Raw genomic sequence first — 15,693 nt, 5'->3', positions numbered from 1 at the left:
CGTTGCGCTTCAATTTAAACACAAACAAACAAACAAGCGAGTAATTCATCAAGCATTGTGTCTATTAAACATGCAGGAATCATATGAAATGTATAATGAATGAGTTATTTATTTATTTATTTATTTATTTATTTATTTATATTCATGCATGTACGATTGAAGTACAGGTGTATAAATAGTGTGGTTAAGAGCTGTTTAAAATGTCTAATCTCTGTACACTATAGGAAATTATTTCACATGTAATTTGTTCTGGGATCATAATGTCAAGTCTGTTGAATTGTATTCCTTTAATAGTAATAAAATCACAAGAAATGTGTCGAGTTAGAAGAATTAAGAACTAGAAATAGAATATACGAGAAGAAGAAGTCGGGTCACATTTTTATGTAAATGTACAATACAAATTCAAAAATAAATGTGAACACTGAACGGAAACTGCACCACTGTACCATGTCACTGGAGATGTAATGAAAACCAAAAAAACAAGCAAACAAAAATCTGGTTTATTATTACACTGTACTAGGTGTGTTTTTGTGTCCATGCCATATCACTGCCCTGTGTACACGTGTAACACTGGCATTATAGTTTAAGTGATCTATTCTTTATGCCCCAAAAACTGCCCTTGGAGTTCCATTAATACTGAATGTGGAGTTTTCCTTTTTTTTCATGATACAGGAAAATTAATGAAAATATTTGGCTTGTGAGTAGGAAATAAAACTATATTTATAGGGAAAAATAGATCTATAAACTAATAATATTTTTAACATGTAACCCAACAGTAGCACGTTTAGAGGAAGACATAAAAATATGAATTAAAGACAATGTTGGGAAAATATTTATGATTCCCTATAAAACCCTGTTGTATTCAAGTAAGAGAGAGAGAAAATGAGTGTGATGAGATGATTTAAAAGGAGGAGGGGAAAAAAGAGTAGCAAAAACAGAGTGTGAAGCGAGTGAGATAAATAGGTGAGAGAGAGAGAGAGAGAGAGAGAGAGAGAGAGAGAGAGAGAGAGAGAGAGAGAGAGAGAGAGAGAGAGAGAGAGCGAGCTAGCCTGTCAAATTAGAGGATGTCATATTTCTCTGAAAGTCTTTGGGTGTTTCTTTTCTCTACAGCTTATTTTGTGGTTGAGTTTCTGCCTGTTAGCGCTTTTATGCGCTTAAACAATGCAGTTAAGTCAAGTCACACATTTCACGGGTAAGAATAAGTGTTTTTTAAAGAGTAATTACTGAAGTTACTTAATTACTAAGAATCTTATTACTAGAAGTATTTTCTAATTATTAACAGTGAATGTAATTGGAGTATTAGTATGAAAGATTATTGAATATGATTGAATTTGTTTAAAATTGTGTTTTTCTGAAATGTTTGTTTTATTATAGTGTTTCTGCTCCTGCAGTTCAGTGCACTCCTGGGCATTGAAACGCTGCATCAGATGGACATGCGAGATGGCGACGTGCATCGCCTGCCTTGTGTCTCCAAGAAAACTGTAAAAAGAAGAAGATATTTTAGATATTTTCAGATATATCGATCAAGGCTTTAGGATTTGTGCTCATTTATTTTAACTTATTAAACATTTAGACACATGGGGACGTAGCTAAGTGGTTGAACACAACAAAGCAAAATCCTGAAGGACAAAAAATTATACAAAACAAAGAAGAAGCAGTAATTGTAAACTAAAGGTGGAAAGTCTGGTCTATTTTGAAAGATAATGCATTTACAGATTTTGTAAATGAGCATCGTAAAGGGTCAAGAATAAAAGCAGAACTGTCATTTTATCCGAAAAATGCAGAAGTGTGGAACTTACAACAGCTGTCTTAAAATTACAATACCTTCTTCATTTCTCCATGATATTTATAAATAAGATTGAATGTCGCGTAGATGATTCTGTACTGCTATCCTGTATGCATGTGTTTTTTCTAGTCATTTGTATGTTTATTACCTCATGGCAGACTGTGAGGTGCAGATTGTCTGAAGAGTATCTTCAAGGTTCTCAGACGACTCTGCTGGAGGTTGTAGCTGGACAGATGGTTGAAGTTCATTTAACATCAAACAGTTCCACACAATGCTTCTGGGAACAAAGGTGTGTGTAAGAAGGATTGACCGAATTAAACACATCTCTGGAATCTAGGCAACATCATTTTGCTATTATTGTTCTTCATACTTCATTGTGCTTGTCCGTCATGGTATCCGCACTGTGGTATCTGTCCACAGAGGGACGTCCAATTTGCTATTGGAGTCTTTTGAAAAAGGAATGGACGGCATATACAGCTTGATCTGTGGAGACGGCAAAACTGCCAACATCTCAGTCCAAGTTAATACATCAGCAAGTGAGTCCAGAGAAATTTTCACTGTTATATAATTTAATCTAAATACCAATTTATTAATATTCAGTGCTCTGGAGATGTTTTAAGCATTAAAAAAAAATAATAATCATTTTTTAAAATAAGTAAATACTTTTTAAATCAAGAAATCAGTATACTGCAAATAATAAATATAAATAAGTAATCATCCCAAATAATAAAAAGAAAAGGTAAAATATTGAAAGGAAATGTTTTCAGTATCTAGTACTGAAATTCCTTTTTTTTGTTGTTGTTATTATTTATTTGTTTGTTTGTTTATTTATTTAATTTACAATTTTTGAAATGATGAAAAGAAATATAGGAATTAGTTAATTGTCAAGAAAATATAACTCTGTTATATTTGTTTAATTAGCTGTTGGGCTGTATAAATACAAAAGTACAAAGTAATTCAGGAAATTATGGGTTTATCTGAAATGTGGCAAGATTATTATTATGTAACCAAATGAACAATAAATCGATCGATTTATAAATAAATCGATCGATTAAATTGGAAAATGAACTAAAATATGCAATTTTCAATTTCCATAACGAAACCTATATAACCAATAATACGGGTGTGTAAACTTTTGCACAGCACTGTATTAATGTAGCATTTTTAACATTGCCTGACTGGACAATAATCCACTCTTCATTCAATGCATTTACCTCATATGAAATTATTTTGGGTCATTTTCAGGGCGGCCGTCAGTGCCGCAGCTCACAGTCAGCAGCGATGAAGAATACACTGCATATTTTCAATGTGTTTCTGAGGGAAATCCCAAGCCAACCATTACATGGTATGAAGATGAATCGCATATTAGGTAAGTTTAAAACCTAATCTTAATCATCATCTGCAGAGCAATCCACAAACTCTAAACAAGTCATACTGTGTCTTGTTGTGGCTGTTGCATGGTAAAGCAAAGGTCAAGCGGAGATAAAAAGGACAGAAAAATATGTGACCGAGAGCAAACTGAACCGTTTCCCTCGCTCTAATATAAAGTGCTGTGCTACAAACTCACACGGAGAGGAATGTTCCTACAGCTATCATAAAGGTAAGATCACGATTCTGTAAAAGATGATAAATAGTGTCTGGTGATTAGTGTGTGATAATTGTACCATTCCTTATGTCATGTTATAGACCTTGACAAAGCCACGCTAAAAACTGAAGCTCCTCAGGTTCTGCTGCGTGCTGGACAGTCTCTTGCACTCCAATGTCATAAAACTGATAAAGGCGGCCTTGAAGTGAAGTGGTACTTCAACAACGACACAAAGGTACCGTGATGACCAGACAATGGAAATGTGTGAAAATCTTTTTGGCTTTAGCTTGCATAAGTATTCACCCCCCTCGAACTCGTTAACATTTGTACACAGTATGGACTCTCAGTGAAATAAACCGGTTTTTACATAATCACTGACTTGGTAGGGGGCTTCCTTTAGTCACATAATCACTGACTTGGTAGGTGGCTTCCTTTAGTCACGACTGTACCGTATTCAATTTAATGTCACTCTGCTGCAAGATGTTAATCGATTTAACAAGCAGTAAAAAAGTTTTTATAGCTCCTTCAATGAGTCTTAATTGATTCTTTTTGTTGATAAATACTTCAGTATACTGCGATCATGTGACACTTAATTGAAATCCATTCAATTTATTCAAATTTAAAGTCATTTTTAAGTCCCTTCAAAGGTCAATGACCTTCCCTCAGTTCGTATGTATGTAAATTAAAAAAGGGGTGAATACTTATGCAAGCGGCTGTATGATTTTCTGTTTTTCTGATGTTTCTCTTTCTACTTTTCTCTGGCATGTTATAGCTCACAGGAATAACTGTACGGTATTACAACCATATGATGGAGTATTATTCTCTTGCCCCGGTTAGTGTGGCCGATAGTGGAGAGTACCGTTGCAATAGCAATGACGGGCAAACAAAAGCTATAAAGGTTCAGGTCATTGGTAAGAAATAAACACTTTATTCTCTAATAAAATAAATAAAATTTCTAAGATTAACTTTGGAGCAAGAGTTTGCATCTTTAATCATCAGTTACAAACGAATGTGTTTAACTTCATTTCCTTTCAGCCATCAATTTGTCCTGAAGGTGTACAAACCTTTGACAAAGCATCGTTGCATCGGCATTAAATAGATTTGATGCTCGTTTTCTCTCCCTAGAAAACGACAGTCTGGAGATACTGAAGCTGAACAAATCCATTACAATCCAGGAGAAAGACAAGGCGAATTTCTGCTTCCACGCTGAGGTGCTGTCTCACCCAAAAGCGCAGTGTCACTGGATCAGCCCGAGCGGCATCGTGGTGCAGTGCAGTGAAACTCGGCACCTCTGGGGTGAAAGGTATGCTTACGTGTGGCCCTTTAACTCCAGGTGTGTTTTCATGCACAGTTTATTATATCCCACTTCTGTCTTTTCCCCGTAGCACTTTTACGCTGTGTAACCCAGAACCGGGCCAATATCAGATCCACCTGAGGGCTGGTAGAAAGGTCGTCACGGAAAGTCTGTCCCTCTGTGTGACAGGTGAGTTGTTAAGGTGTTAAAGCTTCCGGATTTGAAAATATCTGCAGGTTTGGAGAATGGTTCACTGAGAACCTCACCAGGATATCGAGCGCACACAAAATACTATATCACTGGAAATTAACAAGAATTTTAGGTGAGGAACACAGCTGGAAAGACGTTATTGTTCAGTTTCCTATCAGAGCATCAGAAAGAGTTTTCCTTCTCTCATATCACAGTTTACCAATTTATCAGCACGACACTTACATTTTTATCCACTTATGGTTACATTTGACAACACCTAAACCTAAAGTTACAGCTTTACCACAGCAGAAACAAGCTCAGAGACTAGAGACTCCTTTTTTCATGAAAGTTAAATAAACATCCATTTAGAGAAAACTTCACCGTATCAAAATAGAGGTTTTCTGTGTTAAATAACATGTTAATTTATCGTTTATCGCTGATCCTAGATTAAGTTAGCCATCAATCTTTAAACTTTAATATGTATTTACAGAGGAATTCTGAAATAATTCATCCTTCTACAGATACTCCTAAGTTTCTGCTACTCCAAGAACTGGTCCAAGTCATCTGTATGACCAGAAGTGTCCTTCCTGTAAACGTGTCCTGGATGACCTGTTCTTCAAGCGCTGAGTGAGTCACAGCTATAACTCCAGCGATTCAGAATCCACTTTTCCATGTGTTAAAGCAATAAAGTAGTTCGTGTTTACTAAATTACTGAATCTAAAAAAAGTTTTAGGGATCCTTCGGCATGGAAAGAGACGTATAATGATTCTCCAGAGTACTCCGACTCCGGACAGTTCTGCCAGAAGGACTTGTTCGTCTCTCGGCCTTTGAGTGACTTCAACGACCACTTTGTGAAATGCTGCAGTATTAATAATAATAATCATATCATTTCATACTGCAGTGATCAAATCCTTGTGAAAAGATGTAAGTTTGTGCCATACTTCTAAAACCCACCTTTCCGTTAGACAGCAGTGAGTCAGATTTATTGACTTTATTCTCTGTTTCAGCTTCAACAAATTCTTTATTCCTGGTGGTGACCTGCAGCATACTTGTCCTTACCCTCATGCTGCTCAGCATCATCCTGTTTCATTTCATCCGCAAAAAAGTAAATCTCCCCATCCTTACTTCCGCATGTACATCCACAATGATCCACTGTACAAATGTATACATATCACCCTTTACATCACTCTGCTGTCTTTATAAACCCAACAGAAGCCTGGTTATGAAACCCAGATCCAGATGATTCAGGTGGTTGGACCCTCTGATAACGACTACATCTACATCGACTTCAGAGATTTTAAATATAACCAGGAATTGGAGTTTCCTCGTGAGAATCTGGAACTGGGTACATGACAACAACATTTCACTTATAATACATGTACTACGGGCAATGTGTAATCAATCAATCAATCAAACTTTATTTATAGAGCGCTTTAAAACAACCAAAGTTGACCAAAGTGCTGTACAGAAGAATATATACACATAAAATACTCAACTTATACAGACATAAAAACAAGAAAACAAACTAAGTAACAAAATGACAAAATCAGGTGTTAAAAGCCAAGGAATAAAGGTGGGTTTTAAGAAGCGACTTAAAAGAAGACAATGAAATAGGCCTGTCTAATGGGCAGTGGCAGATCGTTCCACATTTAGGAGCTTGATTTAACAACTGCCCTGATCTGACAGTCAAGCTTAAGGTCAGCATTGATTTTAAACCCTAGATTAGTTATGGTTTGTTTGTTGTACTGGGCCAAGGCCCCCAAATCAACCCGAAGGAGTCCCAGTGGTGCCACCAAAAACCATCACCTCTGTCTTTTTTTCATTAAAACTCAAAAAATTAAGAGACATCCAGGCCTGGATATCAGCAAGACACTCGAGTAACGGTCTGACAGTGTCGTTCTTTTTAAGAGGCAAATAAATCTAGCTATCATCTGCGTAGAAGTGGAAAGACATGCCATGCTTCCTGGTTATTATTCCTAGTGGGAGTAAATACAAAGAGAAAAGAAGAGGGCCTAAAACTGAACCTTGTGGGACCCCACAAGAGAGAGGAGCAGAGGAGGTCTCAGAGTCACCACAATTGACACAGAAAGTCTGACCGATTTCGTGGTCCACAGTGTCAAACACAGCAGTTAGATCAAGAAGCACAAGAATAACACAATCACCAGAGTCAATAGCTAAAAATATATCATTACAAACTGTTAAAAGAACAGATTCTGTGCTGTGCAAAGTTTTAAAGCCGGACTGGAAAATCTCAAGAATGTTGTGGGCTTTCAAAAAGGCCATTAATTGACTACTGACTATCTTTTCAAGAATTTTTGAAAGAAAAGGTAGTTGGAGATTGGCCTGAAACACTGCATGTTTAAAATTTTTTGGAACCACACCTGAAGACAGACTGCTATTAACCACTGCAAGAACAGATGGCCCTACAGTAGGAAAGACCTCTTTAAAAAGCCGATGAGGAACAGCATCATGTGGAGAACCTGAGGGCTTCAACTGATCAACAGTATCCTGTAACACAGACAAGGTCACAGGCACAAACCTGTCAAAAACAGCAGAACAGAGGACAGGAACTGAGGGATCATAAGCAGAAGGTGAAATAAAGCTCTAGTGGAAGTGACCTTATCAATAAAAAAGTGCAGAAAGTTTTCACAAACAGCAGTGGTGGCATCAAGACAGACAGTTTGCGGAGCATTAAGAACTGAATCAATGGTCTTGAACAAAACACGAGGCTTGTTACAGTTTGACAAAATAATTTCAGATAAATATTTTCTTTTAGCATTTTTCACAATTGTCTGATAATGACACCAGCAGTCCCTTAGCATTTGAAGTGATACATGCAGCCTGTCCTTTTTCCATTTGCGCTCAGCTCTGCAACACTTGCGTCTGGCAGCATGAGCCGTGTCACACACATGCTGCACAAGATTAAAAGAGACAATGACGTATAAAAAGTCCTTAGCCATCTGGTTATCAGGACAACACACATGAACATTAAAATTTCCAACAAGAAGGACACGGTCGTATGTAGGCATAATTTGAGCCACTAACATAGAAAAGTCATTTATAAAGTCCTTATTGTATTAGCGAGGCCGATAGACAACTGCACATAACACTGTGTGAGAACGACCCAGCTCAGTTCAAAACTGCTAAACAGGGAGGTTAGCGAAAGCTGTTTGCATTTAAAGACATTCTTATAAATAGTTGCTATTCTTCCACCTCGTCCCGACATTCGTGGTACATTAAAATAGCAGTAATCATGCGGTAAGTGTTCAGAAAAAGCGCTGGTCTCACCAACCCTCAGCAATGTCTGTCACACCGAGAAATGTCAGGAATAAAACACTTCTTGTTATGGGAAAATAATCAACAGTGGGGTGAAGGATTGCTGTTATAATCTCAGAGGGTCATTAATTTCCTACAACAGCATGTCCTAAAGTGTTTAATCCCCCTACTAACAACGTTGATTAAAAAAAAGAACGTATTACTTTTAAAATACTATTAAAGTTTAAGAATGAAAGTTTCACATTTTAACAAGCAACTATTTTGTCCCAAAGGTGAAGCAAAAAGAACAACTTTACCTCACTCTGTTACAGAAGCACTGACTATTTATGGTGCATTTTCAATCAGTATGAACTATTCATTTGTGTGTAAAAAAAATTTTGTGTACTTTTCTTTAAATAAATTGCCCCTGGAAGATTTCTGTCTTTAGTCATCACACATATATTCACTATAGAGAGTAGGTTGAATATAATGTAGGATAAATCTTTTAAAATGATGTGATTTTGTGCTTATGAAGAATTTGTGAAGTAACGCTGAATCATTTTCTCCTCAGGGAAAGTGTTAGGCTCTGGAGCTTTTGGCACGGTCGTGCAGGCTACAGCATATGGGATCAGCAAGCCTGGAGTGTTCATGCAAGTTGCAGTGAAAATGCTAAAAGGTGGGTTATGTGTCTCTGGGCATTTCCTATTTTCCGGCTTTGCATTAAAAAAGTGTACATAATAAAAGCAGAACTTTGTTGCTATACTGCTAGTCAGTGTCCCATCACTAGATCTGGACAATTTCAATAGAACATGTGTAACATTGCTAACATTAATGGTAAAGAAAATCACATTTCCAAGATGTACTTATATAATAAAGACAACAAACCTGTTATAAATTCTAAACTACTGGTCATGGACTAGGTTAGGTCTAGAAAGTGAACTGATTTTATACCCAAATCTGTGGATTGGGTATCAGAGAATAATACACAATACAATAAACTTAATCTGATTCTGTAATACTGTATGTAGCATTTATTTATTTATTTATTTATTTATTTATTTATTCATTCATTCATTCATTCATTCATTCATTTATTTATTTATTAGTTGGTTGGTTGATTTAAAAACTTATTTTAAAGCTTAGCAGATTTTAAAGGAAATAAATGTTAGACGTGTATCAACATATCAGCTGATACTCAAGGTTTCAGTATCAGTATCACGCCATCTCTGTTAAGGAGCTCGGCCTTTTTAAGAGTTTTACTTGTTTCACTCAGAATGGTGAAAGGATCTCAGTGTTTGGGGGGATGTTTCCCACCGTCCTGCATAGGAGTGGTTCAGAAAATGAAAGTTCGGATGGATGATATTAATAATAATGTCTTGTCTGCCATATTGTCAGTGAAATAATACACACTGGTCTCTCCTGAGTGTGTTTGATATCCTTCCATTCTCTCAAAAGGGACTTAAACTAAAATAAATCATTCTTTGTTTTTAGCTCCCGATGTTATCTAACAATTCCTGGTGTTGTGTTTTGTGTAGAGAAGCACCAAGCAGTAGAGAAAGAAGCCTTGATGTCTGAACTGAAGATGTTAACTTACATAGGACATCATGTGAACATTGTGAACCTGCTGGGAGCCTGCACGGGCACAGGTACAGAAACCAGGCAATAAATAAGTGCTCCTGTCATGAACTATAAACTAAATCGATTTAAAAAAAAAAAGATAGCAATTAATACAAGGTAATTTGATTGACAGGTCCCATTTACCTGATCTTTCAATTCTGCCGTTATGGAGACCTGCTGAATTACCTGAAGAACAAAAGAGAGCACTTCTTCAAGTCCTTAACAGACGCTTTCAACAAGGACAGATTCAGCAGCCTGTACAACTATCAGCGGAAGAGAAACTCCAGGTTGAAAGCGGAGGCTTTTCACTGACCTTTTGAATAAAGAAGCATAGCAGACAGAGATGAATGTTTGTTTGAGGAAATGTAACTGAATTTGGACAGATTTAGAGTACATGGTATTTCTTGTATTACGGATCACGGTCTCATCTTTGTGTGTCTCTGCAGTGACTTTGTTCAGTCTGGTGATAACCAGTACGTTCCCATGTCCCCGGTCAACAAAGAACAGGAGGCACTGCTTAGCTGCACGGAAGCTAATGAGGGTAACGTAGCTTTGTCTCCTTTAAGCACTGGATCTACTTGTTGGATCTGTAACTTGTGAATTCAGAGACTATTTAATCCCTTTTTTAATTAGAACTGCTTTAGGTGACACACACACCAGACAATGTTTTCCCCCTTTTTTGTATACTTTATCTTAAAAGCCTTGAGTTATGTTTTTCTTTATATCTAAAGTGTTTTCTCGAACCTCTATCCATCACATCCGTGGTATGACCACCAAGTAATGACCGCAGCAAAAAATGAAAGCTTTTTCCCCTGAACTGAGAAAAGAACCGAAAACCTGTTCACGCAAATCTCACTTAGAATAGACTCTCAAAGTTCATTTTTAAAATAATGTGAATTTACGTCTACAGCCGTTACACAAGATCAAGATCTTACACAGTTCTACCACAGTGCTGCTAAATTCGTCTGATTGATACGATTACACAATTTTTTAATACAATTTTAAGGAAAAAGTCTCAAGTGTCAGCACTTTGTAACAAGATTTTCTTCAAATTTTTCTTTCTCAGTAGCATGACGAGTATTTGATTATAATTATTTGTTTATTGTTATTACTGTTAATAGTATCGAGAGAGAGAAAGAGAGGTTGTTAAGGGAATGACAGTAATAACAGCTTTGTTTTGCGTCAGCCTGCATCACACCACTCCACTACTGATTAGTTGCTATCAGACCTAACAAATTATTTTTAACATGGCGAAACCACAACTTGGTCTAAAATGACAACTTTTGCAGATTTAGAGATTAGAAGAGATTACTCTTTTAATAGAGAGTAGAAAGTTTAAATTAAATAAGTTTCTGACTGTGCAAGGTTGCATTATTTAACATCCCATTGTTAATTTCCATGTACTGAACATCTATGTCATATTGTAGCTATTGATTCTGATTCTTATTATAAATCATTCTGATTTGATTTCTAGATTCATTTGAAAAGGAAGACGATGAGGATCCTCAGACACTGACTTATGAAGACCTCCTGAGCTTCTCCTACCAAGTGGCTAAGGGCATGGAGTTCCTGTCCTCTAAAAATGTAAGTTGCAGATTAAGTTACATCAGCACCTGAAGAATTGAGAATAACCGGATCGTTTACTTTTTTCTGCTTCTACCACTTTCCACGTGCTACAGTTTGAACTCTTAACACACTTCTTCATTCTCCATTAAGACAGATTTCAAGCACACACTTTTTGCATGCTGATTTTGTTCCCGTTTTCAGAACTCATCACCCAATATACAGTTAATATTAGAATAGGAGTCAGATCTGCATTTAGTTCCATGAAGCACTGATAGTGACTTTACAGCAAACATTGTGCTGTAGCTTGCAGACTCGACAGCGTTATCTTCAGATAACCTGACTATGTCTGAAATCTAAACCATCTAACTGTAAATAAAACGCCGTCTCTTTTCCAGTGTATTCATCGAGACCTCGCAGCCAGAAATATCTTAGTGACCCAGAACAGACTGGTGAAGATCGGTGACTTTGGCCTGGCACGAGATGTCGAAAATGACTCTAACTACGTAGTGAGAGGAAATGTAAGTATTTCAACAGGCAACTGATTTGTCATTTTGGCACTTTACAACAAAATATTGGATTCATTTGCATAAAACAAAGTATATGATTGCCAGCCACTTTATTTTGGAACTCCAAAGAGCTTCAGTTAATGTTCACAAAAAATCATAGGAATTAAGAAAATGACTTGGTACAAATGAGCTGTACATATTTCAGATACTGGAATTTCAGTATCTAGTGAATATTATAGGCTGATTGGATAACTGCATGGATGTTTGGGTGTTCCTAATAAAATGGACACATTTCTGTATTACAGTCGTTACTAGGTTTACATTTATTATAATATCAGTGTACCAGTGACCATACTTTAGCTGTATTATAATTAATATAACTAATTATAACTAATATGTTTTGCTGAATATGAATTAAAATTCATCTCTGATCTGTGGTGACCTTTCACCTTTAATTCACCACACACTGTGAACTTAGCTCTCGGTTTGACATTGTTCATTAAAGGCTCGTTTACCAGTGAAGTGGATGGCACCAGAGAGTATTTTTAAAGGCTTGTACAACATGCAGAGTGACGTCTGGGCCTATGGGATCCTGCTCTGGGAGATCTTCTCTCTTGGTAAAACATTCACAACATTCTTAAGACCAAGCATGAAGCTACAGCTAACAGACAGTAGATGATACAGTAAAACTTGACTCAGTAAATATGCTTTAAATGACATTTCAGTGATGTTTGTGATCAGGTGTGACTCCGTATCCTGGTATAAAAGTGGATAGCACCTTCTACGCCATGATCGACAGAGGCTTTCAGATGGAGCGCCCTTATTACGCCTCTGAGTCTGTGTAAGTCCCCGACTGTAACTATTCTCAAATTACTGACAAGAAGTGAGTGAAAAATGTGATGCAATACGTCATGATTCACGTGCATTACTATACACTTATCCTATTTACCATAAGACCACCATTTTCTAATACTGACATTTTCTGAGACTGACAGGCAAACAAGCCACACCTCCTTATAGAGACTGACAGGCAAACAGGCCACACCTCCTTATAGAGACACAGGCAAACAGGCCACACCTCCTTATAGAGACTGACTTGCAAACAGGCCACACCTCCTTATAGAGACTGACATGCAAACAGGCCACACCTCCTTATAGAGACTGACAGGCAAACAGGCCACACCTCCTTATAGAGACACAGGCAAACAGGCCACACCTCCTTATAGAGACTGACATGCAAACAGGCCACACCTCCTTATAGAGACTGACATGCAAACAGGCCACACCTCCTTATAGAGACTGACATGCAAACAGGCCACACCTCCTTATAGAGACTGACGGGCAAACAGGCCACACCTCCTTATAGAGACTGACAGGCAAACAGGCCACACCTCCTTATAGAGACTGACTTGCAAACAGGCCACACCTCCTTATAGAGACTGACATGCAAACAGGCCACACCTCCTTATAGAGACTGACATGCAAACAGGCCACACCTCCTTATAGACACTAACAGGCAAACAGGCCACACCTGCTTATAGAGACTAAAAGGAAATAGGCCACACCTCCTTCACTTTTTTCTCCCCCTCTCCCTTAGGTATAAATTGATGTGCCACTGTTGGGCTCTGGAACCCAAAGACAGACCCTGTTTCTCCAGAATCGTGGCTTTCATGGAGTATCAGCTGAGTGATTTTGAAGAACGGGTATTTAATTATTCTCTAATTAAGCCAAAGCTTACTTTCAGTTTAAACTTATCTTCTCCTCTAACGGCACTGATGTGTTCCTGCAGCTCTACCATAACGTCGAAGGGAAAAAAAACAGTGACTCCATTTACCAGAATGCACCGCGGACCTCCGAACCTGTAGCAGTAAAAGAATACGTACATCAGTCATCAGTGACAGATTCGGTCTGCAGCACTGAAACCACAGAGTCACAGATTAGCGTGGAAATAATGACTCATCTTTAAAAATCGTGCAAAGCTACGCTCAATTCTCAATTCTATAATACACAATATTGATCAGGATATATACAGATGTTTTCTCATAAACGTCCAGCAATAATTTCATTTCTGCAGTCTAAACAAATAGATTTATTAAATTTATAATAGTTTTATATAAAATTAATTAAAAAAAAAACAATAAACATTTAAAATAAAAGATTAAAAAAGAGATAAGAAAAATATGAATATCATTATTTTATTTTAGAATTTTAAAGATTAAGTTCAAACTTTTAACTTGAAATTAAATGCTTCCAGTCAGTTTTTTCTAAAACTTTATATTTCTATAATGTAATTCAGGACATCTGATGACACATTCATTGTTTTGAATCATCATTTTGCGAGTTTTCACTGTATGATGTCCTCCACTGGCCTCATCTGTCTTAGTCTGTAACAGTGAATGTAAACATTTTGTATATTTGCTTGGTTTTATTTCAATAAACCCCAGACAGAGTGCTTTTTTTAAATTGTCAACTAGTCTGCTTGCTTCTTTTTACACACCTGAAGGTTTGTTAAAACATAGAGGAAATTCTACAATGCACTGCAATAGCTTAGCGTCTAAAGGTATGTACCCAACAGGTACAAGAAAAAGTCTTTGGATGTTTATAGAGAATAGAAAAAGTGGTATTTCAGACCAGGGGCTCTGGGGGACTGTGTGTTAATACCCATAATACTCTGTGAGCATTTTAATTCAATTCAATTCAATTCAAATTTTTATAGTGCTTTTAACAATTCACATGGTCTCAAAGCGGCTTTATAGAACATAAACATAAAACAAAATGTTCATATAAAGATTAATATAATACGAAATATTATATATAATTAGATATATTTTAATGTTTGTATTTATCCTCAATGAGCGAGGTGACTCAGTTGACTGAGGCAAAAGAAAAACTCCCTTAGATGGTGAATGAAGAAACTTTGAGAGGAACCAGACTCAAAGTGGAACGTCATCCTCATATGGGTGACACTTGGAGGATGTGATTATAAATATACAGTCTGATAGATGTTGTATCGATGAGATTATTGGCCTCAAAGACCACATGGAGTTGGCATTTCCTCTTTAGTATAGCAGAGTCCAACTGGAGCTGGTAAATCTCTAAATGCCTCAGGATCCTCACAGAGTCAGACTCATCCCAGCGGAGGTCCAAAATCTTCATCGCGCAGAAGACAATCGGAGATGGTACAATTTCTGGACGCCTCCGGAAGGGTAGAACGAGAGAAGCAGTGGAGAGGAATTAATGTAGCTGCTGTTCATAATATTAGTAAGCACTAATAATTTTAGCAAGCACTCGAATTGATTGTGTTATACAATATCAAGACACCTCCCTGTTCTTCCCTTAATGTACAGTATGTGCTTTTACATTTCCTAAGTGACACTTAGGGGACATCAGTGAGTCTGTACGCATGCACACAAGCGCATGGAGAGAAATGTCATTGTTTGTGGCAAAATCACGACATAACGATGAAAAGTTGATTTCAGTAAAAGTATATTTCAGTACCTGAAAATGGAGTTTTTAAAGACACAAAACTGAAACTGAAATTATGCACATTCTCATGGTCAAGTCAGAGGAACTGCAACACCAAATTGTCCAAAACTTTCAACAAAAGAAAAAGTTTTAGGGTTTTAGAGTGAACAAGTTCATTACCAGGGCGAAATATGTGTGGCACCAAATCTAAGAAAACATGCATTTAACAATTAAAAAAAAAATTTCTGATGTTTTATGGGGTTGAATGTTGGGTTTGCAGCGTATGTTTACCAAAGTAACGCAACTAACATCTATGTAAATAGCACAAGGATATTTATATGATTGGAAATATTTTAAATTAATAATTTTTTTGTCTAGAATTTGGGACCTGTATTTAGTCAAGCACAAAAGCTCTGTGGATGAAAACATC

The 15,693-nt window shown here is 36.9% G+C and overlaps 1 protein-coding gene across 1 annotated transcript; it reads left to right on the top strand.

Moving 5' to 3' along the window:
• Positions 1-1,031: 1,031 nt before the first annotated feature.
• On the top strand, positions 1,032-14,268 carry flt3 (fms related receptor tyrosine kinase 3). The gene is made up of 24 exons (XM_027175357.2): positions 1,032-1,192; positions 1,375-1,481; positions 1,945-2,075; positions 2,207-2,322; positions 3,032-3,155; positions 3,253-3,386; positions 3,473-3,606; positions 4,144-4,282; positions 4,497-4,674; positions 4,757-4,854; positions 5,376-5,481; positions 5,582-5,778; positions 5,862-5,959; positions 6,067-6,199; positions 8,681-8,785; positions 9,645-9,755; positions 9,860-10,013; positions 10,173-10,267; positions 11,201-11,310; positions 11,688-11,810; positions 12,304-12,415; positions 12,540-12,639; positions 13,396-13,501; positions 13,588-14,268. The coding sequence occupies exons 1-24, from the start codon at positions 1,162-1,164 to the stop codon at positions 13,762-13,764; spliced, it is 2,919 nt and encodes a 972-aa protein (XP_027031158.2). The 5' UTR covers positions 1,032-1,161; the 3' UTR covers positions 13,765-14,268.
• Positions 14,269-15,693: the final 1,425 nt, after the last annotated feature.

This window comes from Tachysurus fulvidraco, chromosome 25, assembly GCF_022655615.1.
Source record: "Tachysurus fulvidraco isolate hzauxx_2018 chromosome 25, HZAU_PFXX_2.0, whole genome shotgun sequence".
NCBI classification, from domain to species: Eukaryota; Metazoa; Chordata; class Actinopteri; order Siluriformes; family Bagridae; genus Tachysurus; species Tachysurus fulvidraco.
The sequence above is the reverse complement of the archived record's forward strand: the minus strand, read 5'-3'. Positions and strand labels throughout refer to the sequence as shown.

Excerpts from the sequence above, each read along its gene's own strand:
- flt3 (XM_027175357.2), top strand. The coding sequence starts at position 1,162 with ATGCAGTTAAGTCAAGTCACACATTTCACGG. Across the intron at positions 5,779-5,861 it reads TCAAATCCTTGTGAAAAGAT|CTTCAACAAATTCTTTATTC; the intron begins GTAAGTTTGTGC and ends TCTCTGTTTCAG. Across the intron at positions 5,960-6,066 it reads TTCATTTCATCCGCAAAAAA|AAGCCTGGTTATGAAACCCA; the intron begins GTAAATCTCCCC and ends TAAACCCAACAG.